The sequence below is a fragment of the Streptopelia decaocto genome (genome assembly GCF_964273445.1).
Source record: "Streptopelia decaocto genome assembly, chromosome: 21".
Lineage (NCBI taxonomy): Eukaryota > Metazoa > Chordata > Aves > Columbiformes > Columbidae > Streptopelia > Streptopelia decaocto.
In genome coordinates, this window is record NC_138676.1 from 2,163,132 (window position 1) to 2,190,306 (window position 27,175).

The following is a 27,175-nucleotide window of genomic DNA, read 5'->3' on the forward strand; positions in this document are numbered from 1 at the left end:
TAGAAGCAGCAAAGTGAATGCAGTGGATGTGGTGCTGAGCAGCATCCCTGGCTTAAAACAGAAGACGCTTTGCTCTCCGGAGCGGAGAAGGTTTCCTCTCATCGATCCACCCAGAAGCCCCAGCTGAAAATTGCTGATGACTCCAAAGAAACACTTTTGTTTCTGGTGCTCCCGAGATAATAAATTACCATTTGCTCTTTTGTTGGGGCGCAGCTCCAAGGCAGCCAGACCGAGGGGCTCGGTACCTCCAGCCAAAACAGCTTTTTGGTGGAAATTGTGGATGTTTTTCTGATATGGACTATTCATAGCGCTTGCAAAAGGGGTTGGCGCATCCTCAGCCGCACGAATCCTGCACAGACGCTCCCAGGACCTAAATCCACCCAATTAATCCACAATGGAGGAAAAGGAACTTTTTCCTCTATAATAACAGCTGATACGCGACATTCTGCCTCTCACAAAGTCTCCTGCATAAAATCCTCAGGGATTTTAAATCCTTAAGGGTTTTTATCCCTTGTGACCTTCTGAAATCTCTCAGGTGATTCCCCCCAGACCCCTGGGTTATATTTGATCCGGGCTTATCCCCTAAACCCCACCCCATGTTCTCAGCTCACGGCTGTTCTTTGGAGATACAGTCCCGTAAATCTCAGCTCATCTTCGAGTTAGAGGGCACACGGGACGCCCGTCCGCAAGAAAACAAGAAGGATGAGTAATCCATTTCACAAACGATGTGGAGATTTCCAAGGTTGGCTCTGCTCCCAGGACAAGCAGCGACGGGAGGTTGCACAGGCTACAGGCTGGAAAATTAGACCAAAGAGCTCACCCCGGGTTGCACTGTGTTGCGCTTCCATCCTCGCTTTGCAACCTCTGTTTTTGCAAAATCTGTGATGCTTTGAGTCATGGAGAGAAATTGAAATGAAGATTCATCACAGAAGAGAAAAATGCAGATATTTAACACTAAAGCTACCGAAGATTCCGCTCCTGGCTTCCACCTCCGAGTAGGGTTGAGATTTCTTCAGGTTGCGTTGCACATATTATCAAGTCTAAAGACAAAGTGGAATGAGAATTAGCAGGTTTCTGCTGTAATTATTGTTTGTTTGGATTTTTCCAAGCGGAAATGATTGTAAATACGTGCGCCTTTTTTTTCTTTTTTTACATGCAAGATTTGTATTTAGAGTTAAACCAAATTAAGAACAGCCTGAAGTTAAGCATATGAAATACACATTAAAAGAAAAAGTGGCAGGGAAGAGACAGAAGGAGGTAGGAGATGCTGAGATCAACAGATCACGCATGTGCCGTCCCTGATATTCGAGGAAAACACTTAAAAACTCGTGGACTTTTCCCTCCATTCATGAAGACCTAATAAAAGCTCCTCTGCCCTGAAAACCGCTGGTAGACCCGAGGAAATAAATGCTTAGAAAATACATTTATCAATTATGGAAGAGACCAGTGACCTGCAACCACCAGCACCTGCTTTTTTAACCGGGATTTACCCAATAAAAACAAGAGAGAACATGAATTCAGTCAATATTTACGGCTTTACCAGCCCATGCGCACCCTTGGATGTGGCTGAGACGCAATGACTTCTCTGCTTTATTGCTGGAGAAGAAGCAAATCTCAAATGCAGGTCCCTTTTCGGGCTAAAATCCTGAGGAATGGGGATAGAAAAAGCCCCAAAATTAGTAAAAGCCACACATTTAGCCAGTAGTCCCAATTCAATTTTTGACTGGAGGAAAAGCTTCCAGCCTTCAGTGAGGCAGGAACATGACTGGTTTAGGGCTTTAGAGAGAGACATGTAACCATCACCATAAATTCTAAGCAGCAACGTGCAACACAGAGCCTTACGGACTCCTATAAATTACTCGGCACCCGGCTGCCAGCTCAGCCTAAGCTCGATATTGCCTGCAGTAATTATTTAGATCAAATACAGTTTATCTGCTTCATATTTGCGGTTTCTGTGCTCTCTGGTAACTTATAAATGTCATTGCAGTGTTTATTTGTTCTAATGAAACTTAATGACGTTTGGAACCGACGGGCTGCAGGTTTGGAGTCATCTCTTCATCTCAGGAGCAGGAGGCCCAAAAAGAACATTAAATTCCCCACTAGGAAAGGAAAATGTATGCAGACAGATATTCAGGCCCGTGTATTATTCATCGGGGGATGATGAGTGACGAGTTGTGGCCCCTAAGGCTACGGACTCAAAGCCTTGTCACCCAGCGAATGCTCCTGTCCGAGGGGAACGACTTGTCAAGCCAGAAGCCCAAACGCATCTCAATCTGGTTTATTAAACCTCCAGAAGGCACACTGGGGTGGCTCAGCACCACAAAATGAAGCAGAGCTGGGTAAGAAAGAGAAAAAACACACCTTTTTGAGGCTTCGAAAGGAGCACGAGGTGCCTCGGCAGCAGCGGGACCCCATCTCCTGAAGGTTGTTCTCCTGCCAGTGGAAACTTTTCTTGCCTTTGCTTCTGGCGCTTGCTCCTTATCCTCCCTTCTGAATAATTTCCTCCCTGTGTGTATTTATAGACTCTGGTCGTGTCTCCCCTTGAGCCTCCTCCAGACTCCATAAATTCACCTCCTCTTACAAGCAGCTCTCTAATCCCTGGGCCATTCCTGTCGTGTTCTCCCCAGCTTTGCTCCAATGTTCCCCAGGCTGCAGGGACACACAAGTCGCTCCGGTGCCGGTCACATCGCAGTGAAGCTGCGGAATTACCAATGCCTTATTTACCTGGGGATCCGCCGAAGCAAAACGCCTGCGGCAAGAGAAGCATCTTTCCTGCGGTGGTACCCAGCACCAAAAATCAGCTTTAACCACTCCAGTGTCAAAATACGTTTCAGCACCTCTGTTTTTTGAGATGTGTCGCATAAAGAGGGGAACATAGAGCCAGGCTGATGCTTCCACACCTCCCAGCCATCAAAATGCATAATTAGTCCCTTCCCTACGATGACAGGGAGGCGTTAAGGTCTCCAGGAAATGGGACACCAGCTATTGAGTGAAATTTGGGCTTTTTTGTCTTTATCTTCTCCTGCACAAGGTCAGATGGGTCTGCAAGTTCCTCAGCAGCTTCACTTTTCCTTCTGCTCTGAACCCAAGCAAAGGGAGAGATGTCCCTCCTGCATTGCCACCAACCCAGCTGCCCCTCAAGGCTCCGAACCCCAAAAAAACCCTGGGAACACCAATATCTGGAGTTTCAGTTGTTTAACATGACTTATTCACCACCCAAAAGGAAAAAAAAAGGGTCTGAGTTATTTGATTAACCTCATCTAACCATCTGATTAAACCCCTGGCAGACACGTTACCTGATGACAACTGACATGAGAAATTAATCTCCATTATTTGTAATCTTGATGCAACCAGCCCTAGAGAAGCCCCTGCAAGGATCTCACCATGAAAACGGGTCTGAAACACCATCTCTGAGCCCCCTCAGAACAAACCTCTGTTTAACGGGCTGCATTTCCAGCTGGGAATACTGCAGATTTATGTACCCAGAGGTCTCCTGTCCATGAACCAACCTGATCTACCCTCACTTCAAACCTCCGTGACACCGATTAACAAGAAGATGAGTGCACAAGGACACCCACAACAACCTTGCCTGCAAACCCTTGAAAAAGGGAGTTAATTTTGGAACAACATGGCAGCTCGGCGAGGTTGCAGGTTCCCCACCGGCTCCCGAGCAGCTATTGGAACAAACAAGTTGACAAATGAGGCTGCCGCTTAATGAAGCCGAAGCCAAAGTCAATACCATGCCCTTCTATCAGGGCACGGATCAAAGATGATCTCAAGGGTGAGTGTGGGACACCTGTCACTCATAGGATGGAAGAGATGGCACCGAAATTAAAAAGGAGCAGCCTCGGAAGCAGAGGGAGACAAGGACAAGGTGCACAAGGAGAAAAGAAAATGATTTAGAAGAGGAGGCTGGGGGAAAGACTTTCTTCCAGACCTGACGTGCTCTTCTGGTAATTAAATCCAGCTGGTAAGATGCTAATGGTCTTTCAGTCCCCCGCAATCACTGCTGTACACCTTGGTTGAATAAAACCTTATTTTCAGGTGTTTTCTCTGCAGAGGCTTTCACCCCGGCTAACAAAAGCATGAAATGGGGAAGGACCAAGGTCCCCCCCTGTCTATTTTCAAGTATCGATGGATTAAAATTTCAACTTTAAGTACACTTGGGATGATTTTCTGCTGTAGCAAAGACAGGGAGTGGAAAATAGAGGCAGGAAGGGGAAAAGAAAAAATGAAATTTCACCCTTGGCTGCAAATTCTGCTGCCAACATGCTGGTACCTCCATCTCCAGAAAACTCCACCAGTGACTCAGCTCCTCTGTGGAAGCTCCTCGATTGAACGCTGGTCTGAGCTGATGGCAATGAAGAGCTGGCGTGCTTATCTCCAGGTCAACCTAAATATTTCATCTAGCTTCTAAAGAAGTCAATTCCTTTCTCTCTTTCTTCCTTCCTTTATTTTAAAGCTCGAAATACATACCGTCGCTCATGAATATTGATGAGGATCATTAGTCACTGAACATTTCGCTTCTCTTTCCCTCATCTATATAAAACCTTCATCTTTGTTAAAGGGAGGGGGGGCAAAACCCATCTGAAGTTGTATCTCTAGATGTGTTTTAAAATTAGCCCCATTAGTACATTTATAGATTGAGAAAATACCTATGGGAGCAAACACTGGGCATAAAAGAATATATATATTTATATATATCAGCTCTGAGATTGCTGCCACACTGGAGGTAATTGCGAAGTTCAGGTTCATGGCTTTGTGAAGAATCACAGCAGCGGCCCTGGGTACTAAATAACCGTCACGTTGGCTGCTTGGCCAAGGGGAATTTCACTCACGTTCCTACTTATTGTTCAAGTTTTTGGCCATGGCTGGTCCTTCTGTCTTCATCAACCTGCTAATGGAGTTCAGATGTATTTAGGGAATACAGATAGAAGGGTTTGGCCAAGACGCAGAAAATAGCTTGGGGAGAAAAAGAACGGGACAACAATACAACACAACAGTATTTCACTATTTCTTTACAATAAGAATGGATTGTTAGAAGGGTTTAAGAAAAAACAGCGAGATACTTTGCTGGGCATTTTGTGGTATCTTTCTGTCAAACCCAACAAAGTCCCGCTTCACTGAGAAATGGGAGCGGGTTCATTTTGTTGGCCTGAAACACATCATTTCTTCCGATTTGTCACAATAGCTGTGAAATACCACTGTTTTGAAGCTCCTTTCTTATGGCAATGGTGCATCTCCCACCTTGGGACCCGGGAGCGGCGATGACATTACGTGACCTGACAACGTGCAGGGAAACCAGCAGGGAACAGAGCTTTGAAACTATTTATTTAAGCTTTTTCATGGCATAGTAAAGCCCCAGGCTCTCTCTTGGAAGCAATGGCTTCCAGATAATTTGAGAAGCTGAGAGAGAATCACGCTACGGTGTCCATGCCAGGAGGATCCACAACATCATCAGAACGTGATTTGATGGCACAGCCAGACCTGTGTGTTCAGGTTCTGCTCTGGTGACCTGTGTCGACTAAGGAATTATTGCCAATAAGGGAGAAAAGCCAAATAACAGACCCCCTAGGCTGCAAAAACAGCTCTGAAGAGAGGGGAAAATTAAATATTATCAACAGATAAACAGGCTGGAAGGCAAAACGTGAGGGCAGCGCAGAGATGAGAAAGGCAGAGTCTTCAGAGACAATCCTCATGTCTCCTTTAACTTGTGCTCCGCTTGAAAAATAAACCAGCTAAATTACCTTCTCTCTGCCCTTTTCAGGTGTATTTTGGAGCTTTTCCCCACCACTTGCCGCATTCCTTAGGCACACATCCCATTTCAGATGCCCTCAAGGACCTAATGAGGAGTGCAGGGGCAATACTAAAGTAGCCAAGATATGCTAAACACCCCTAGATGTTGATCCGTGTTTATTAATGCTTAAGATCCCCAAAAAAGGACGGTATGTGGTTTCTACCTGTTCTACCAGGTTCTCCCGTATGCACCTGATGGCTGATCAGCAAGAGAAGCAGCTCCCAAATTATCTTATGCTGGTACTTGGTCAGCAGGGAAGTATTGTATTCGTTCATTTAAGACCACGCAGAAATAGCTTTCCACAGGGGACCACTGCTCCAATCAATAGACAAAATTATACCCTTGGACCATTAACTGCTACAACAACACTATTACTATAAAACTTGCGAGCTCGGTACCAGATTTATAGCCAGGGTGGCTCAGCTGCTCCAAAACCGCTGCAGAAAACTGAAGCATCATCAATAAAAACCCCTCTTTTTGCCCTCTCCAAAGTGGGGGAGAGTAGCAATAAGACGGGGAGGTGTTTCCTACCCTGCCTGGATGGAGTTTTTGCTCAGGTTTCAATCACATCCCTGCCTTGTTTAGCTAATAGTCACAAAAAGCATTGCATGAATATCCAGGAGACCTCAACACCTCTAACTTCTGCAGGGCTTGTTCCATCTTCCTTCTCAAACGCCTCCCGCAGATAAAGAATAAAAGGCTCAATGTAGGTTATATAGGAGATATCAATCCCATATCAATCCCTAAGCAATCCTAATTATGCCTTCGTGGGAAGAAACAGATGACAACGCTTGGGGTGAGGAGACCTTCCAAGCCCTGAGGAGACAGCACCTTTATGGGCGATGACAGCAAAGCTGGCAATGCCAAGTTCTCACCGCATCCCATGGGGAATTTATGGAGATGAGACAATAACAGACCCACCGCTACAGTGGATCCAAGGAGATTTTGTGCTAGGGAACCTGTAGCTTTGAGCAAAAGCTCGGCAGAAATCCCATTTTCAGGTTGCAGAGTGATGCAAAGCCTTGGAGGGCGAACAGCGAGAAGATGCTGGGATGCTCAAGAAGACACTGGGATGCTCAAGAAAATGCTCAAGTTGTTTGAGAGACCCCTTCCAACATTGGGCCAGAGAATCAGGTGAAGTTTGAGCTTCTCCAGCAACATAGAGGTTGCTGGTACCTCGTAGAGGAACAAGGTCAGTTTTGACAGGGATAAGAGGAGCTCTGGCTCAGATTTATCCTCAAGACCAAGGAAGATTGACGCTCAGCCTCTGCTGCTGCAGATGTAAAAGCCACTTGAAAGATCCAGATTAAGCATCCCCATAAATTCAAGCAATTCTGAGGCAGCAACCGCCTCGCTGGGCTGCTACCGGGGGGCACGAATCCGTCACCGCATCTTGGTGCCGTGCACTAACAGGACATTTTCTTGTCAAGGAGCGTTCGCTGAACCTGCTTTGAACCACAGCAGGAGTTCACACAGAGCGGCATTCGGAGCAAAAGCACAGCCAGCTTTGCTCTGAACAAGCCATTTTTTCCCCCCAAAAAACAGCAGGGGCTCCATCGCAGAGTCCCAGCTGGTTTCTCTCCAGGTGGTAAGAAGAGCCTGTTGTAGGAAGGATGCTCAGCCTATCAAAGGCTTCAATATTTAGGACACGTTTTAAAGCCGAAACCCTGCACCCTTCGGTTTTGCCAGAGCTGCACATTCCCTTTGAGAAGCTATTAAGCAGCAGACGAATCGAGCAACCTTTCATCGACAAGTCACTCGGCCCTTTAAACGATCTCCAAATAGTGTTTTCTTTTTATTGCTTTCTGCAGTTTAACAGCCTCGATTTCCAAGTTACTTCGGCTTATGATAAACTCCAGATCTATAGCGCTTCTATTCTCTTTGGTCTCCCTCGCCCACTTCTTCTTTATGTTTTTATTAAAAAAAGATCCAGGAAAACAGATAGCAGATTAAAAGAGAAACAAATTGAAATGGGTTAAATGTATCTTGCTTAGATGACAGCCACCCTATTAGATACTTTTAAACAGGACAAATAATCTGCTCAGAAGCACAAGTGGGCTTTTACATTTATTCTAAATTACTAACCAAATGATTGCAGCCTCAAATGGAAGCTCTGGCTAATTGCACTAATATGTCACTAATTCCAGCACCAAGGAATGGGGGGAAAACTAATGATTTTCACCATTTCACCAATTAGTCAATTTAGACCAAGGTACGTCATGCAAACCCTGGGTTGAGCTGCTTCTCCATTTTGTGATCTACGATAAGGACTGGAATTCCAATTATTAATAATGGAGGAGCTAGAATTATTCTAAGGACAGGCATGAGATAATTATAAGCCATAAAACCAGCACAATTCTCTCCCCATGTCTCACAGAACCAAAACCCATGTGCAGGCTGGAGATATGCTGAAGACAAAAACAAAACCTCAATGAGTTTCCCATTTTTGAGGTATGTGGGTGAATTTTTTGGCCTTTGGCCACCGCAGAGGGAATAGAAAAACAAGCCTAAATTTTCAGGTTAGTTCGAGATTCTTGTTCTTGGGGAACTCAAGTGACCCACCTCATAGACACCAAAAATCTTACTTCAAAATCACAAGCCCAGCATCACCTCTGGTGCATGGTACAAACCTCGGGACGTCCATCCCACAAGCCGCGGCTCCCACCGATGAGCTGATCTGAGGAGAAATCCAGCCCCTTGTGAGCAAACAGCACCCTCCTCCCCATTACGTATCTATTTCTGAACGGTAACAAACAGGCAGCAGCATCGGGTGGAGCAGGTTATTAGCAGGATGAAGACAGATGGCGGAGGATTAACTCCGAAGCGTCTTTATTGCGGGGCCGTCATTCCAGACGGCCCTTCCTCTCTCGGCAACTGTCACCGGGCTTAATTTCACCCCGCAACTCACAGCGGGTGATCCCAGCACGCGGACGAGGCGATCGTCAATCACAGCAAAGGGATAAACCTACAGTAGCTACATTTGAGAAGTGTTAACCCCTTTCCCCAGCCCATATGCACCCCCAAATCCCACCAAAAAGCGATTCCTCCACGCCAACAAGTCCTCTCGTGCTTCTCTACCTACGAGTGCATTTCGAAGATGTCTCTGTTAAGTGACAGCAAGGTTCTAATGATCCCTGTAACTACCCATTTCCACTACGACGGAGACCCCACACCTCATAATTATCGCATTGCCCCACTGCCTACCTCTGCTTTCAGTTCCTCCAGCTACCCTGTAATTATTAATAGGGCTATTCATTAGCACCGCCGCACAATAAAAAGAGGAAAAGCTCTCACTTGGCACAAATATAAAAGGGAAAGTGTCTCTCTCCAAGGTAAGTGGCCCAAAGAGTCTGGCTCAGGTGCTTTGGGGATGCAATTCTTTGGCTGTAGCTCTGCGGATGACCAGACATTTGAAACCCCCCGGGCTCGTGTGTCATCCAGTGTGGATCCGCACTCAAATCCACCAAAACTCCGGGAGGTTGGAGGTCTCTGATTTTCATCTAGTGAAAACACAAGTCCCAGGTGGTCTTTGTAGCCATGGAAATTCCCCGGCTTTGTTTTTTTGGGTTTTCTTTTTTGGCAGATTGTACCTTTAAATGTAACGTTTAAACGTAATGGTCCTGCAGCCTGCGGGGGCCAGAAACTGCACATTGTCAGGCAGGGACACTTTGTTCCCTTTCTCACACAAAAGCTTTTACTTTTGGCTTTTCATGTCTCTTTGTTCTCTCCACACAAAAGCCACGTTCTGCCTGAAAAAGGGGCTCACTCTGGAGGCAGATGGGGGCTCAGAATCCATGGTGAGGGTTCAGGAGCTGCTGTGAACCAGCCTAGAGGATCGGTGGGATGTCCCGCTGTGCCCACGGGTTCTGCCAGCTCTTGAACACACTGTGAGCATCCCTGGGGTGCTGCAAACCCTCAGACACCCCATGAGCATCCCCAGGGTGCTCCTGCCCACCTGAGCACAACCACAGGAGCCTTCTCCAAGAGGCTCGAGGGGCAGGAAGGTATCGAGATGGAGGTTGTACCTTCTCACGCTGCTCAGATGAGACTTTGCCACCCGTTCTCCCAAGAGGCAGCCCCTTCCTGTTAAAAACACGCTCTAATCAATGTTTCAAAAGCATGTGGTAATTAACAAGCATGAGGTGAAGCCTTGCAAAGAACTTTCCCCATGTTATCAGCTCAGCACCGGGGCTCCTGGGAGCCTGAACAAACCTTTGATCTTCTAACTGATATTTGAGCCGTAAACTCGCCTCTATGAGAGAGTTTTACCCCGTGAAGGCTAACGCAGCTTTTACTCTCGTAAAGACAAGGCTTCCTGCAAGCGTAGACCCAAAACAAGGACTAAATCCACGTCTGGATGGAGTTCATGGTTCCCAGAGTAACCTCACAGGTCGACACGTTCTCAAGACCCTCCCATCTCACAGACCTGTTGGATATTTCATCTTTTCCTGAGACGGTGCTGCACCAGGGTTTGCTCCAGAAAAAGGAGCCAAGCAATGAAGCTACCAGAAGGAAAAAATGTCAGTTCTTCTGACCGTAAATAGTTTTTGTTTAGTTATTACGCTTCATAATTATTTATGATATTTCTATGGATTAATCAATGCTCATAAAGTACTTGGGGGATGACTGAAATATAAAACAGGGAAATTTCAGCGAGATCTCCAGCAGAGTGCAAGGGTTTGACAGGCAATGGAACAAGCTGCAAAGACACTGAGAACAGGTTCTCCGGATGTGTCAGGCTGAGGCACTACCACTCAACTATAAATGCATAAACCACTCAACTAGAATAAAATGAGTAGATGTACCGATTGCTGGAAGACCTTCCCATGTGACAAATCCTTTCCGTAGGAAAAAAAAACAACGGATTTTGGATGTATGAAACTAATAAACTTGTGTTCTTCTATTGCAGCTTCACACATGGGGCTTCCCACATCCACACCTACAAAGGTGTTTCAGAGATGAAAGAAACAACAGTATTTTCTCCTTGGTATGAACAAGAACCTGGCGCATTCCTACTTTGCAATGAGATCACTAAGGAGAAAAGAGGGATAGAAGGTGGGGAATCCGCTCACCTTCAGTCATCCTGCGGTACTTCTCCTTGTACATGAACCCCAGCACTAGGCAGCATCCTCTTCCCGGGAGCCCCAGTTCTGCAAGAGAAGAGAGAGCGACGTTAGGAGACGGGGCTGGGGACAAGAGTGAGGACACGGGAACGCTGCAGCGAGCAAAGAAGAGAAGAGAAGTCCAGCTTGGGGCACCTTGTGACAAGCAAGTGACCCTCTAAAGCGCCAGAGTCCGAGGAGGCACATGCCTTTGGTATTTGGATTTCTTAATGGGGCTTTCTGACCACGGGTAACAGGCACAGCGAGATCTGAAGGCGGCTTTTTCCAGAAGTAGGCTGCGTGCGTGCGCGCTCTCCCCATGCGGCAAAGAACTCGAGTTCTTCAAACAAATCCTCCTGTGTCGCAGTGGAGAAAAACGAAGGTACCACGTCCCCGCTGCTGCCTGTGTGCGGACCTGCCGAGCTCCTCGGGGGGTTGTGCGCTCTGCAGAGCCCCGCTGATCAAAGACCCTTTGATGTTTGCTTGATGTGGCCGTGGTCCCTTCAGAGCCCCCTCTAAAGACTCCCCTTGGGAGCGTCGCAAAGTTGTGCCGCCCGTGAGAGGGTTGAGGGCACAGTAACAGCTTCGGATAAAGCCCAGCAGCCTCGGCTTTTAGCACCGCGATGCAAACTTGGGTTTGAATTTCATATGTGGGCTGCGTCCGGAGGAAGAGGAGAGCTGCTCACCACAGCGTGGTGATGTGCAGGGAAGACATGCGGATTTACCAGGGTATATACACATTACCCCTCCGTGATACTGGTAGCTGCAGGGGGGTTAGCATCCTCCTCTTGCGCGCAGTGCAAGAATCAGAGCCTAAATGCAGAAAAAACTGATTTCTTTTTGATACTAGGACACTCAGGGTACAAACAAGACTTGCAAGAGCAGTTCCTGATCCTAAGGCTCCCGTCAAGGAGGACATTGGCATCTGTCCGAAATAAATCCATGTAAGTCCCACTGAAGTCAACGCCCAGACAAAAACAAGTTTCTTGAGATGCTTAGAGTGAGCTGAGATTTCATTGCCCCCCTAAATCCACATTGCCACCTGAAGAAAAGTCGGCATCTCCAGAACGCAACTTGCATCCCCTACCCGGGACACTTTGGAGGTGTTTGCAGCGCCCCCCGTGGGCCGTAAGAGGCGGTGACTCAGATGTCGAAAGATCAGACAAATCAGGGCAGATGAACCAACCATCCGCATCCTCAGCCATTTCTTGAATCAGAGTCCTAATTAACAGGAAGAGTTAAACACCAACCACCTCCTGTCTCGGATGCTGATGTGGGAACCAGCCCTCTCGCTCCACGGCACAGAGGTGACATGATTTACCATCCCCGCACGTGCAAATACACCAAACAAAGTGTTGACTTGCAGACTGGATGCCTCTAAAACCCCTGACTGCTGCCAGGGCTGCTGGTTTTAGCTGAAGTATGTTTAACATGTTTAGCACAAGTTTAGCACAATAACTAGAATCAATAAGACCTTGCTGAACTTTGAGCGGGGCTTCCATGAGAGGTTGCACGACACCTATGAAATAAAAAAACCCCAGGTGCACATGGCCAGACAGCTGCAAACCTGCCGATAGTTCACACACAGCCTGCGAATCAGCCCAGAGGCCTTTGTGTCTTTATTGATAGGACAGCAAAACCACATTGATTCTCATCGAGCCTTCGCCGAGCACCAAGGTATCAAAGCATAATTAAAACAACACAATTAGATTAGCGTCGCACAAGGTGGCACAGGCAGAGCTGAGCAAGGCAGCATTCCCTTCTTACTAATTTGGAATGTGTGGATCTTTTCCCGGACACATAGACCTGGTGTGATGGGACCATCACGTTCTCCATCCCCAAACGCCATCAAGAACCTCCTGAACCAAAGCTCCCATCGGGCAGAACATCGGCATCTAACCAAAATAAAACCACACGTGCACCCCGCTCAACGCCAGACTCAGACTAAAGATAGTCAGGGCTGAGCCACGTGGGCTGGATCCAGATTAAATCGGAGTTATTACCCATTTGGAGCCTGGACCAGCACACACCAGTATGGGTGTCTGTCTCCCATTCGCCCCCCTGAGGGATGCTATAATTAATGCTTATAAACCACTTTGATATCCCACGATGAAAGCAGCTATACAAGAACACCACTTTATAATAATTCATACCATAAATTTGCGAGAACATGCAAAAATCTTCATAGCTGAAGGCGCCTTTAAATACTTCAGAGTGCCTTTAAAAGGTGAAATACTTCAAGAAGCCGCTTCTGCCTAAGGACGTCTCACCACTTCATGGCTTTTAGTGGCTACCTAGAGCTAAAACAGTTCAGCAGATATGCAGAATTTAAATGTTTTGGCTGAGATATCACTGAAAACAGAATATTTTAACCCATGCGTGTCTCCCATCACCCAAAACAAATCCCATCCAGTTCCTTGCAATCGCATTTGATTTTTTTCCAGCAGAGCTCAACGAGTTATAGTTGAAGTTTATCGTCCCAGGCACTTTGAGGTGTGAGCTTAAGTCTGGAAAACACCTGGCAGAATGGTGGTTTTCTACTCACTCAAAAGCGCCTGCGTTAATCCACCTCCAGACCTGCCCAAAACCCACTTAGACAAAGCACAAACCACAATTAAGGGCAGCCAGCGACAACGAAGCAAAAGCCAATTCAAAGAAAGAAGCTCAGCGTCTTCTACAAAGGGATTTTTTTAAGCATAGACAAAAAGATTTCCCTCCGCTGCCCAAAATACGGAATCCTCCTCCTTTTTGTTCACTTCTCCCATCATTTGGGATTTTCTTACCCAATTTCAAGGCAATTTCTCTACCCACAACTCAGGGAGGGAAATAAGTTTCTCATCAACGGGTGCAGAAAGGGCTAAAGCCGCAAAGCCATAATAAAGGTTTATTATCGGAGTTGTAATGTGTACTGTTGTGGAGCTGTATCCCACCAGGAATGATAATAAACATTTAATAATTCAATAATACCTGTTTAATAATTTTTCAGCTCATCCTAATTGCAAGTTTATTAAAGAACGATAAACTTTCTAATAATTGTAAAGGCCTAATTGCAATTCCATTGCTTATTTAATATTGAGTTAATTATATTGCAACTAAGCTATATTTTCCCATACATATTAAATATCAATTAGCTGTTTTAAACTATTGATTTGTATTTAATTAACTATGCTATTATATACCAATTAAGCTCTTATAAGAGAAGCAGAAACAGCTTGTCTCTTAGATTAAATTTTCCAAACTTTGTATTAACATGTTTTTCTTCCACAGAGGTGGCAATTTGCTGTCGTAAATACTTTTCCGGTCGCATGTTACGTTCGTGAGCTTTGTTCTGAACTTCTCTTTTCAGGATGGGGAACATCGACATTATTTGCCAAATAACCCAAATTACCACCACATTTCAGCAAAGAGCAAAGGGATCCTTTGGCACATCATTTCTATATTACGCTGTTAAGTCCGCAGAGCAATTCAAGTTCCTCAGAGATGAAAAAAGCTACACGAATGCAAGTTATTATTAAATCTGTGCCTGGTTAATTTATAAAAATATACTAAAAAACAACCGAGAGGGGTCCCAGATGAGAAAACGGGCACATTATTGCTTCAAATATGAATGAACCAGAGATCGGTGTTAAATGCTGGAGTTTTATTCTATAGCGCTCTGCAGAAAAGTTGCATTTATAAACCCATTTATTGTGTTATGTACTCATGAACCACCTCATCATCCATTTATTGCCCAAATAAAAATCTTAAAAGCAGAGGATTAGTCCGAACCTCCAACAAACACGGCCTATTTGAGGAGCATCCAGCAAGTGCAGAAGAATCCTCATAAACCTCAAATCCAGGCATTCTTCGGATTTTTCTTTTTAATTTCCCCTGAAATAAAGAAGTCAGAAGGATCTGCTGTAGGGAAAAATAATCTACCCCAGAGTAAGGGAAGAGGCTTTCAGTACTTGCAGCTTCTTGCATGAACGGCTTTTGTACCTTTGGATGCAAAAATGTGTGTTTATACCAGCCAAATAATCCAAAACGTTTTGCTGAGGTCTTTCGGCAGCCAATTCCATGACACCTCACCTGCAGGAAAAAGTGTTTTTCCTGTATTTCCAGTTGTAAAACTCGTAACTTTCACAGTGTGTTTGTCTTATTAGAAAGCAAAGCAAATAAAAGGTTGTGTATAAACAGAGTCTGCTAGTAATAATAAATCAACTCCTATTTTGCGCTAATGAGAGCTCGGATAGGACCAAGATCCACACGTTTTGATTCCTTAAGGACATTCCAAAAGCAGAACTGGTGTGAAGCACCACTGCTCCACCAGGAGAAGGCGGCGATGGGAACGCTTTGCAAAGAGCCCGGGATGGCCCCACGTGCTCTGACGGGACCTGAACACGTTGGAGAGGAAAAGAGTAATAAAAAGAACACCGGCGTTGTTAAGGTCAGGTCTATTGTGGCACTTTGGATCAGCTATGGACGCTTCGTGCATCTGAAAATGACACGACTGTCAGAGATGGGGAACCCCGCCATACAACCATCTCCACCAGGAGACCAGTGACAAGAACAAGTCACCTTGGTGGGACCCTCAACCACAGGTGAACCCCGATTTCCTCCTGAACTATTTAGACCTCACAGAAATTTGAATGAGAGTTGAGGCACATAAATCGCTTGAGCAATCTCATGGTGGTGTTACTAAACCATTACGGATGAGTAACTCAGCCAAGGGAGCTGCAATTTGAGATTAATCCCAGCTGGAGGTGCATTTGCTGCAGTTCTGACTCTTCCCCTTCCATTAAAACACGGAGAGGACAGCAGGAAAATTGGTTCCTACCCTCTGCCAATGAACAAGGCACCGACGACAGCGAAGGGTGAAAGCCACAAGACTTCAGGGGTTATCTAATCACCCCATCTCTGTCCCTTTCCGCAGAAAGGCTGCTCTGATTGAGGCATTGAAGCTTCGCAGGCGCTGGCTTCAGCCACGCTCGGCAGGACGGGAAAAGAAAGCGGGTGGGCAAATTTCAGGCCGTGGGAGGCTGATTGCTGCCCTGTCCAGACCGGTCCTTTGGAGAAACAAATCCAGCCCCACCGGCTGCTACTTCTGTTTGAGTCCCACCATTCCAGGGGAGCCGCAGAGCACCCACACCTCACGTTGCAGCAGCCTAAATCTTTAATTCTACGATATTTTCTTGTCTGCTGTTTCCCTTTTTAGAGCACTATTGGTTTCGCGATCGACCAGAAAACTCATGATTTCTGCAACTGGTCCTGCTGGCCAGGTCTCGACACTGCAAATGCTTTGCTGGCCATGCCCCAAAAAAGGCAAGGAGTTCACACCACATTCAATAATTCCTCCAGTCCTACAGATGCAATTATCACAGGGAAGAGCTTAGAAGATAAACGGGGGAAGAGGGGAATAAGGGAAGAACTCAGCACCCTGCTTGTGCCCTCCGGCATGCTAAAGCCGCAGGGAGCTCTTATATTCCACAGTTCCCCCTCCTCATGACAAACCTTGCCCAAATTAAGCCCCAGCTCCCAGCCGATGCCAGTATCTGCCTTTACACACCTCCACATATTACACCAAACCCTATAACTTATTGCAAGCAGCTCGGTTTCTACTGCCCGGGGACACCGGCCATAACTTGAACGATATGTGAAAACAGCTCCCCTGCTTCCCCCAGCACACGCTCTCTCCATCCCATTAAAAGTAATGGGGTGAGATCGTCCAAGCCCATTACTTTCGATGGTTTCACTTCAGCCAGACAACTTAAAACTCCCGTATCCTCCAAACAGGGAGCAGGGCAGCTCCGAAACTCCCCACTTCGTTATTGCATCTCACATTCCAGCTTGCCAGGGTTTAATTGGAACGAGAGCCAACCCTGCACTTCGGTTTGCTAATTGCCACAGGAGACGCGAGTGTTGCTCACACTGCTGACGAGCGTCTCCTTGCTCAGCAGCTTTTGGTGTTTCAAGGTGTGGGGTTTTATAAAACAGTTAAAAAACAGAAGAAACACATGCAAACGCAGCCACAGGAGAGATGCTTTATGAAGCTCTTATGTGCTCCAACATTCAGCTGGTGTTGGAGGGAAAGCAGAATTGCAGGGCGAAATATTGCAAAAAGCCAAGCACAAATCATATATTTAAGACTCATCACGGGAGCTGTAGTTTGAGTACTTCTGAACTGTAATTCTAATAATACAGGATTGAGACAGGCCAGAAGTCAAACCACTTTGCCTCCATGACACTTTGATGTTGCGACATGCTCAGAAAGTTGCGCAATCAAACACGTTTTTGTGAGCGCCTGAGAAATCCCATTTCTGACCTCACCTTCTGCTCTGGATCCTGGCAGAGCTTCACCACATAAAGCCACATGCCAGCTGGGGAAGAGACCCACGATAACATACCCAAGACATCGAAACAGCAACCAACCATCTCAATACCTGGCCAAAAAATAAGTGGGAAGAGCCAATGAGTTAAATGGTTGACCAAGCTGCCCAGATGACACTTGGAGCCAAACGATGGAAGATTTGAGTCAAAACCAGACTTTTCTTGCCCCAACCTTCACAGAGGAGACTACACTCGATGTTGTGCCATGTTGCGGTGCCGAGTTTATCTGCCACCCCTTCAAAGACGTTCACATCTTGCTGCTCACGGCCCCATCCAACCCAGGACAGATTGTCATACATTTTTCAGCGGCTGCAGCAGAGTGCAGCAACTGTGTGATGAGCATCTTTTTCTCCGCTGCACATTTCATCTGTAAACTAAGATTAAATACCTGGAGGGGAAAAAAAAAAAGCCGCGGGGAAAAAAAAGATAACATTAATATGTTTTCGCTGCAGAGTTCACACGAGTGAGCAAACAGTTCAGATCTGTGGTCGGGGCAACTTGTGGGGGGAAGATTTCCCCACATGCCCGATTAAAGTTCTGTGGTTTTCACCAAGATATTCCTTCTGTTGGTGTGTCTGCACCTTGAGATTTGGATGACCAGGGCAGAAAGGTCTGCGGTCCCCCAAAAGTGAACAAGGGGAGGAGAGCTGCTCTATTACCCACTCAGGTTTGAAGTCTCAACTCATTTAAACCAAATAAAACTCATTCCCGTCGCCTGTCAAGCCTCAGGGACCTCACTTTCCTGCGACCTCAGGCAGAGATAAACCGAAGGAATTAATTTTATGTATTGCTTGGGAGATTAGGGATGGTGCCAGCTGTTGGGAAAGAGAAGAAATCATCAGCTACAAGTGCAGCAACCATCAAAATGTTGTTGTTCATCACTGCAGCACAAGTACCAGGCCAGTGTTGCCAATAAGGCACCTCGGATGACGAGCATCTTAGATCACCGTTTAAACAACAAAAAAATCAACCAATTAAACAATAAAAAAGCCCAAGAACAGATAAAACCATGCACAAACCTCTCCCCCCGTGCCCAGGGAGTACATAGAGCACAACGGCCTTGCCCTGAATTGCCAAAAAGCAAGATCTGCAGGATTTCTGATGGCACCGCCCGCCTTTCAAAGGGCATTACACGCCAGCGTTCTAATCAATAACATATTATATCCTCATGTTTATTGTGTGTAAATAGGGGTTTACGGTGATCCGAGAGCATTCGTTTAACATCCCATGTATGAGATCTGCCAGCCACCCTCCCAGGACCTTCGGGAAATGAAATGATGCTCCTTCCACAAAAGCATCTTTGTGAGAGAAATGGGGAAAGAAAGGAGGAAAAAAAAAGGTAAAAAAGAATAAAACAAGGCTGAGGTAGATAGATCAGAGAGACTGCGCGTGGAACAGAAAACGGAGTAAGAGTCAGCGCTGGGATTCAGAGTCACGTCGGTATTATTGAGAAAGGAATGTTAAATATCGCTCTCATCTCCAGCCCAAGGTGCTGCCTCTGGGAGGAAAAGGTTGGGGGAAGAAACTTTTCCTTGAAAAGCATCGGCACACCTATGCAAAGTTCCTTTACATTTGATCTGCAGCACAAAGAGCGGAACAGAGGGATATCATCCTCTGCGGCTAAGATGAAAACATAAAGAGGACTTTTATCCCAGATCCACTTATCTCAGGAGATAAATTCTGCTCCTGCTTGCAGCCAGTCGATGTTTTCCAGGTGGATAGCTTTCTTGCTGGAAAGACGAACAAAGCAATCAAAATAATTTGCTAATTCATTTCATACTATTTATTTTTTTTAAGTCTAAACTGCATGTTAAAACAAATCTGAGTAACCCGGTGTGTTGTGTCAACATTTCATTCAACAGATATCAAAGCAATATTGAGATTCTTAATTGTTACCGCACCAACCCCCAGCAGCTGCACAGTGCTCCCCAGAGGGAAAGCCACACCACACTTAAATTTAACAGCCACGTATGTTTTCTACAGGATGGTGACAGCTTAAAGGTCTCCTGACACCTTTTGGAACAGCACGACTCAAGTGCCTTTGCCTGTTCATCCCGAAACACCTCGGGATGGGTGGACATGACCCTGTTCCCACCTTCCAGATGAAGCCACCGGCCGAAAATGAAATAACTTGTTCAAGCCAAGTTCTTGATCAATGGAGCAGTTTGGGAGAACATTCAGGTATGTGGAAATACAAGGTCTGAGCAGCTTTGCTGGTCGGGTTATCCCACTGTATGTGCGCTGCCTCACTGACACACTGTATGTGTCCTCTCAAGCTCAACTTGGTATTTCCATTTCAAGAAAAGGAAAATCACGCTTCCACGCCATAAACAAACCTCTAGAGCAAACCTCTTTCCTCCTGGCTCTGCCCAAAGCTCCTCATGCAGCCTCATTTGTGTTATTTACTCATAGTTTAGCTGGGAAGGAGCAGCAGCATCCTTTTTTTTTTCCTTCCAAGAGGATGCAGAACCACATTCTCAGCATGCACAAAGCATTCCAAAGCACTACAGAGGAGCTCCCCGAGCTCATCTGCCTCGCCATTAAACAGCTGCCACGTTCCACCTCAGAACTTCCCGCAACTCAGCAAAAAACACCCGACAACAAAGGAGCCCTGGCACAAAAATAGCTAAAATACCCTAAAATACTGGAGGAAACAGACAGGCGCCCATCGGTCAACAGCTGCGCGCTGCTTTGGCACCGTCCCTCGCTGGAAGATGCCGTGTTAGAGGAAGCAATGATCATCATCATTAAATGTCTTCATGGAAGGCAGGCGTCTGTTTTCAGCATTTAGCTGATGAAATAAATAAGGGTGCTTGTGGCGAACACGGAGGGAGCAAACGTGATGGAATCGCAGAAACTGGATCATAGTGTCCACCCCTCTCATCACCTCCCGCACATCAGGGCACCCACATCACCCCAAAAACCACTCGTGCATCCCTACCCTTTGGATTTGTTCATTTAAACCACCAAAGCCAAGGTACCAGGGCTGTTCTATCCTTTAAAAAAAGTGCACAGCCTCAGAGATGCTCATTTAACATATTCCTGCCTTCTAGATGGCTTTTACTTTTCACTAAACTGAAAGTGCAGTACAATATATGTGACTGATTAGGCCATGTAATACACTTCCCGCACATTTAGATTAGAAATGATTATGACTTAAATAAAATAGCTGAACACAATTCTTACTGCCGTCTATTTTCTCCCCCCGCTCCCCTTTCAAACACAAGGCAGCAAGTGGGAGGCGAAGAGCAAGACAAGAATGAAGACACCAGAATCCAGTTCTTGCCCTGCATCTTGTGTCGGGGCAGCAGAGGGCCAGGAATGCAAGTTTAGATACAAAACAGTGTCTTTCACCTCCATTTTTTCTTAAATATCCTCCCAGAGAAGCCCCTTTTCTGCAGCAAGATGTCCCCTCACCTGTGTGACAGTGACACACACCTGTGTGCATCAACCAGGAGGTTGGAGGGGACAGACAGATGTGCTGAGGTTTATCTTGGTACCGCCAACCCCAGCAGCGGATTTCCATCGTTCCAAGCTATGGGAGACCGAGGGAAAGCCTTAGGGAAAAAATTTATCCACTCACACAGGGGGAAGATGACATTTTGGGGAGATACATGCGGTGTCACAGCTCTGCCCGGCCTTGGAGTGAACAGGTTTAATGAAGTTTAAGTATCTGACCTCAGGGGGGCCCCAATACCTTCCTGCTCTCTAAGCCACGATGAGAGTGAAGCAGGTACATACTGTTGCAGATTCTGCTGTCCCCCTGTGTCCCCAAAAAGCCACCCTGAGCCCTTCGTCACAGAGACACCTTGTCCTGCAGAAAATGGCTCTTGTAGGACTTGTGCTTCCCCTCTCAGCCTTGCAAGGACCAGCACCTGCCCCACATCACAGCACATGATAAGCCCAGCTCAAGAACAGCAAGGTCTTGGGTAAATTTTGGGCTGGATTATAGACCGTTGCTAACCTGAAATGAAGGTCAGCGCTGCTGCTTTGGGTTGTGATTTCCTTCCATTTATTTCTTGATGGCAAAACAATAAGGGACGTAATTACCACCCACAAGTTGCAAAAGCCCAGGAAAAGAGAAGACTAGGGTATAAGAAGAGAGGGAAAGAGGGGTATCAAGCAAGCCTCATAAGATTCTATTGTGAAGAAAGGTTTCCAGTTTATTGTCACCAGCCTGGGCAGGGGAGATGCAACCAGAGCAGCTCCAACGATGCTTGACAAGAGCTCAGATGTTTTTAAGAGATTACAGAGGTGATTGCAGCAAACTCTTGTGATCCTGCAAGATAACCCAACATTGGAAGCGACCCAAACCCCACCTTTGTGCTGCTACACGGCGTTTCAAATCCAGGTGCTGCTGAGGGCAAACAACACAGCAAATCCTCAGGAAAAACACAGCAGCAAATCCCTCCCCCCCCACCAAACCAAAACAACACTAAATCCACTCCACCGCAGCTTCAACAAGCCATAAGAAAAGAAGCTTAGTTGGAACAGGTATTTCCATTCTAGAAGCTGGCAAGCAAGCCCCAAAATACCCTCCACAGCCAGTGACCCCCCAAGGAAACAAAACCACAGGGCAGCGTCACCCAAACCACTGCAGCTCAGGACTGTGGAAACCACAAGGACCACACACTTCTTGCAGCAAAATGCACATTAACACCCTTCCTCAAGTGCTTTTAGACAGAGGATGGCGACTATTTTCACACAGTATTTTGCAGGAGAGAAGGAAAATGATACCTGTGCTCCATCATGCAGACCCCAGGCTTCCCACCACAGCCACCATCTTGTTTCCTTGCCATGACACCCATTGAATTGCCTCAATTTCCCCCAAAATCACCCCCAATGCAGCCACAGCCACACCAAGCAACATCTCCCTCAGCAAAACAGAGGGGAAGGGCAGGGGAGGAGGCTAGAAGAGCTGCCTCAGGGCCCTAATTAGCTGATTAGTGGCACCTGTGTCTAACGAGCAGCCCACACCCACTGGGAACTTTCCAGGACCTTCTGTCCCTGGTGGCAAAAATCAACACAAACAACACCATGACAAAAACGCTGGAGAGAAAAACAATTAAATGAAAATCAATAAAGCCCCTTTCCCCTCTCTGCAGACTGCTGGGGGCATCCAGCCTTGGGTATCCCCCACCATTGTTGACAGGGTCCTTAGAAAGGGGAACATTGGGAAAATTGGGAAAATTGAGAAAATGGAGATCAGTTACCCCAAAGCTCCTCTGGCAGGTCTCAGCTCTTTGAAGAACTAAATAAAACCCTCCCTTTATTTTCTCTGCCTGAGCTGTTTCATCTCTTTCTCGGCCTTTCTTCTCTCACTCGCTCTCATTTTTTGAAGGATGGCAATTTTTTCACGAAGGTTCTGGCCTCGTTTTTTGGGGGGTGTTTTTTTTTCTTATTTCCTCCCCTGGACAGTCTAAATTTCACCATCACTTTACACTTAGCTCAGCGTCTTTTGCCCACTGTTCCAGAATTTGCCACCATTTCCACACCTACGCAACACTCGCAGCTCCCCCTTTACGTGGCACATAGACATACATGCCGGAATAAGCATCTTTTTACCCTCTTTCAGTACCTGGTTTTCTGGTTTTGTTTATTTTAAGAATACCGACCTTTTTCAGTACCTGGTTTCTATTTTTGCTGGGAATCACATTTACTGCATTACTACGCTGTGTTTTCCATACTGTTTTTAAGCCATTCTCTATCTGAACATTCCTCTGGGTCTCCCAAGTCGCCCCCAAACCATTTGTCTCTATAGTTGTTCCTTTCTATGTCATTATGGGAGAGAACGGTTAATATTCTACTTTTCCCTCTTTGCATGCATGAAAACGCCCAGAACGGAGCTGAAAACAGAGATTAGAAAATGCAGATGTTTTTCTCCTCCCTGAAGTGCCAGTGATTGGAGGCAGGTCTGCGTCACCTCTCTGTCAAGAAGCTGCCTTCGATGCTGCTTTTAATGAAGTTTTTTTGATTGATCGCTCCCTGCCCTGCCAGGGATGCCGCTGTCACCCCAGCCGGGTGGGTTTTGGCAGGAAGGTTCAGCCCACGCCAGCCGGGGGCTCGTCTCTCGGCTGAAATTTCCTACCTTAACAGCCAAGATCCGCAGCACGAGCAAAGTGACAAGTTTGAGCTGCCGTCAGCAGAGGAACCGACAGCTCTCATCTGAATAACGGTGCCCGAGTTTCGCTTTTAATTAAGCCCTTGTGGGTTCCTTGAAAGGTTGGAGATGACATGAGCCTCCTCTGAAGCTGGCCTAGGGAGACAGCCGGAGCCATCACCAAAGCCTCCCTCCTCCTCAAAATTACATGAAATTGGGGCCCTGGAAAAAAAAATGAGGAGCAACACTATTATTTCTTCCATGTGCAGGTCGGCTCTGGGAGGGAGCAAAGCTCCTGCCAGGCTCAGCTCCCGCCTGTGCCCCCATTCATCATCCTCCATCTCGGCGCCCGGCCGTCCCTTCAGGGTACCACAGTGATGAGCGCAATGTTTCATCCCAAATTTATCGCCGCGGTCTCCGCAGAGACCAACAGGGAAATGCCCTCCCTTGCATTTACACTGCTGGATACACAGCCATCAAATATCCTAAATTAAAGACCTACGGCTACTGTCCAATAAGTCCTGATACGCTTGTATCCACGTAAATCCTAATGTGTGCCGTTTGCTTTCGGGACAGATGGATGTTCAGCTTCCCCTCTCCATCCTGCCCCATGATATTATATTTCAATACTGACTAGAAGATTTCCTCCAAACAATATAAACACATTTGTCATAACTGCTCGCAGTGGCTGGTGTCCTCTGAGGAAACGGTTGAAAAGGAACGATGTTTAATCCCCAGTTCAGTGGGATTCGCAGCGCCGCGTTATTTGAGCTTTGGTTTCCTCCATGCTTCTTTCTCTTATTTTTTCTTGTTTTCTATGTTTAGGTCAGAAAATCCTCCAAACGAAAACATTTCTACCTGGGTAGCGCTCATTTCTTACCAAAATAAAGAAATAAAAGTAGTTTTGTTTTGTTAAAAAAAACAAAACAAACAAACCAAATAATGATGACAGAGGAAACTTTGGAGGGACTGTGAACAGGGAGAATGCTTTTTCCCTGGTTCAAATGAGAAGATTTGTCCATTTTCCCCATTGGTCCTGTGGCCATTTAAATGGCAAAAATGGGGGGAAACAGGTTTATGGCCCAAAAAAATGAGATGTGAAAGCCCCATGGGAGGAGATGTCACAGGGAAGGGGAGGCACAGCAAAGCATCAAAGAAGCCCCACATTTCACTGTGGCGGTTTAGGTGATGAACATGGGTGGAGGAAGAGGAGGAGGAGGAAGGTTTCTACTGACAAAAGACAGATAAAGGAGAGTTTAAATGTCACTTCATCTCCTGCATCCTGCTCTCTCATCTGGAGACATCTCTCGATGCCCACGTCACAGCCCCAGCCCTATGACTCCCAGGGAATCCGGCTGACAAAGCCACTCAGAATGGCCCTGAAAATCGTTCTGCGGTCACCGCAGAGTGGGAATTCAGACCGAACGCCGTTTCCAGAGCTGCTGCCATGAAGCTGAAGAGCTCTCCTCCACCGTCGCCCGCTTTGAAGAGCTCTCTCTGCCCGAGACCGGCGCTCAGGTCAACAATTCTTACTTGGCGCCTGTTCCCTGCCCCCCTAGGAGAGGGACCTGTGGCTCATCTTATGCTCCATGTCTTTTTCTTCCCCTCCTTCTCATTTGCCTCATTTCCAGCAGTTTAAGGAGCAGCGCAGAGGATGCACAAAAAGGCCTAAATCCTGTCTTTATTTACACATCTCCACTGCAAGCAGCTAAAAAAAGGCACTTTCAAATAAAGAAACTGTGAGGGTTTTTTTTTAGAAACACAAATAAATAGCAAACTACTTCTGTGTCCTTTTTATTTGCTCCCTGGCTCTGCAGAACATAAAGGTTATGTTTTCCGCATTTTCTCTCAAAAGGCAAGAGGAGCTGAGCTCCTCATTTCATGCCACGACTCCGGGAGCTTTAGAAAAGCGATAAACATCACTGGAGTGATGCTCTTGGTATGGGCAAGATCTGTGAATAAGGATTTGATGGGCCTTGACTGTCCTTTGCCTCAGGATCTTTCAAAAGGGGAAAGGGGCTTTTGCTTATCCTAAATACAACTTGCTTTTCTTTTTGTTTTCCAAGTCCTTTTTCGCTGGGCTCTCCTGCACTGATGGGTGCTGCACCAGAGACCTCAGACCCTTATTGCTCCCTACAACAGCAATAACAATTTATTTTCCTTTTTGTTTCTTTTTTAATCCTGCAAGGACACAGAAGAAGGGCTCCGGCCCCGGGGGACGTGGCTCTTGAGCTCGTTCCAGCGAGGAGCAGATGGCGATCGCACATGAGCATTTCAGGCGTCACCGCCACTATGGATGGGTTTGCCTTAAGAAAACAGAGAAACCCATTTGTCCTGCTGTTCAAACCCGTGTCTGTATCATCGGCTGGCACCAAATTCCCTCACCGTACACAAACCGGGTCACTTGGGCTCTCTGCGAGCACGGGGAGGCCAACGTACGCTCGGCACATCCCAACCCTGCCGCGTTACTACGGTAACGCAGCAGCGATGCTCAGTCCCATGCTGACGACTTACAGCAATCATTTTCTCGAAAGGTCCCATGCGGTCCTGCACGGATCTTGGAAAAAGCTCAAACCAATGGAAAAATGCAAAAAAAACCCCTTCACCCAAGGGGAAAAGATCTCACCGGGTGCCCACAACCACCCCGACATTTTATGGAGCACCGAGCCATTGTCTATTGTCTATTGTCTATTGCCTATCGTTCTGTCTTCTTCCCGTTACCTTTCTGTAAGATTCAGGATCCATTCCCCTGTTTAGCGACATCCATTTGCAGCGGCAGGATCACGGGGGAGCAGTCGATAAATGCGACACCAGCCCATCCTAGTGCGGAATATGAAATATCTACGGCTGCCTTCACCTAATCTAAAACTGTATCAAACGGCTCTTAACTTGCCCGAGTGAATTCAATTTGGCTACCGGATGCGAATCCAATTCCTTGGGTTAGAACAGAAAAAAATCACTTACTAAAGCGGCGCTCCCGAGGGACCGGCTTCTGAAAGAAAACTCGGAGAGGTTTCCAGTTCGCTAATCCAGTGATAGCTCACGCAAGACAAATCGGGAATGATAAGGTGTGTTCGCTGAACACAAGCAAACCCCGGGAAACACGGGAATAGCGTTACAAGTACATCGGAGGGGGAATCGACGGCGAAGCTCAGGGGAGATGCAGGAGAATACGAGGATGGGCAGAGGATGGAGACATGAAATCAGAAGATTTTTGCGTATTTGCAGTGGTTTTCTAAGAGAAGTGGCATCCACAAAGGCCATGCAAATAAAGCAGGAAGCTCTAAAGAGGGTCCCGATGGACAATATTGGCTCAGCAAGGATCTGCCCCAGGCCTGCTGTCTAAAAATGTGGAGCTATTTCTCCAGAAAACCCCGCTGGTGCTGTCTCTCCTCCCTATCTTCACCACAAATTCAGTTTTGACCCTCTGCCTGCTTCTCCCTCATTAATAACATCATTCAGATCTTCCCCTTTCCCTCGTTTTATCCGAGGAGATGACCTGGGCTGCAGGTGGCTACAGAGAACCCCAAGCTCCAACATCCTCATCACTGCCAGGGATGCTCCAGGAGATGGTTTTCTCTCCCGCATCCCTTTCTCCCACCCCAGATTCGCAGCCCTTGGCCGACAAGGCGCCAGCGTAACCTTTTTGATTTCCCCCGGCCGGGGAAGCGTCGTGCAAACGGAGCCGCGTTATTGACTCCTGCTCGCCCTTAATTGAATTGTCTTGTACTACGCTTTGTTTAAGGCGATGAGCGATGGCTCTGGCTCCTCTATACACCTCGCAGCGCAATAAGGTTGGGGTGCTCAGCG

General features: G+C 46.7%; 1 protein-coding gene across 1 annotated transcript in view; it reads right to left on the bottom strand.

Moving 5' to 3' along the window:
• Window positions 1-27,175, bottom strand: part of KIRREL3 (kirre like nephrin family adhesion molecule 3) — a gene marked incomplete at both ends in the record, with an annotated part of 213,652 nt that overhangs the window by 47,789 nt on the left and 138,688 nt on the right. The window contains one exon of the mRNA XM_082070305.1: window positions 10,870-10,947. Coding sequence (XP_081926431.1) covers window positions 10,870-10,947 — 78 coding nt within the window. The remainder of the gene's footprint in view (window positions 1-10,869; window positions 10,948-27,175) is intronic.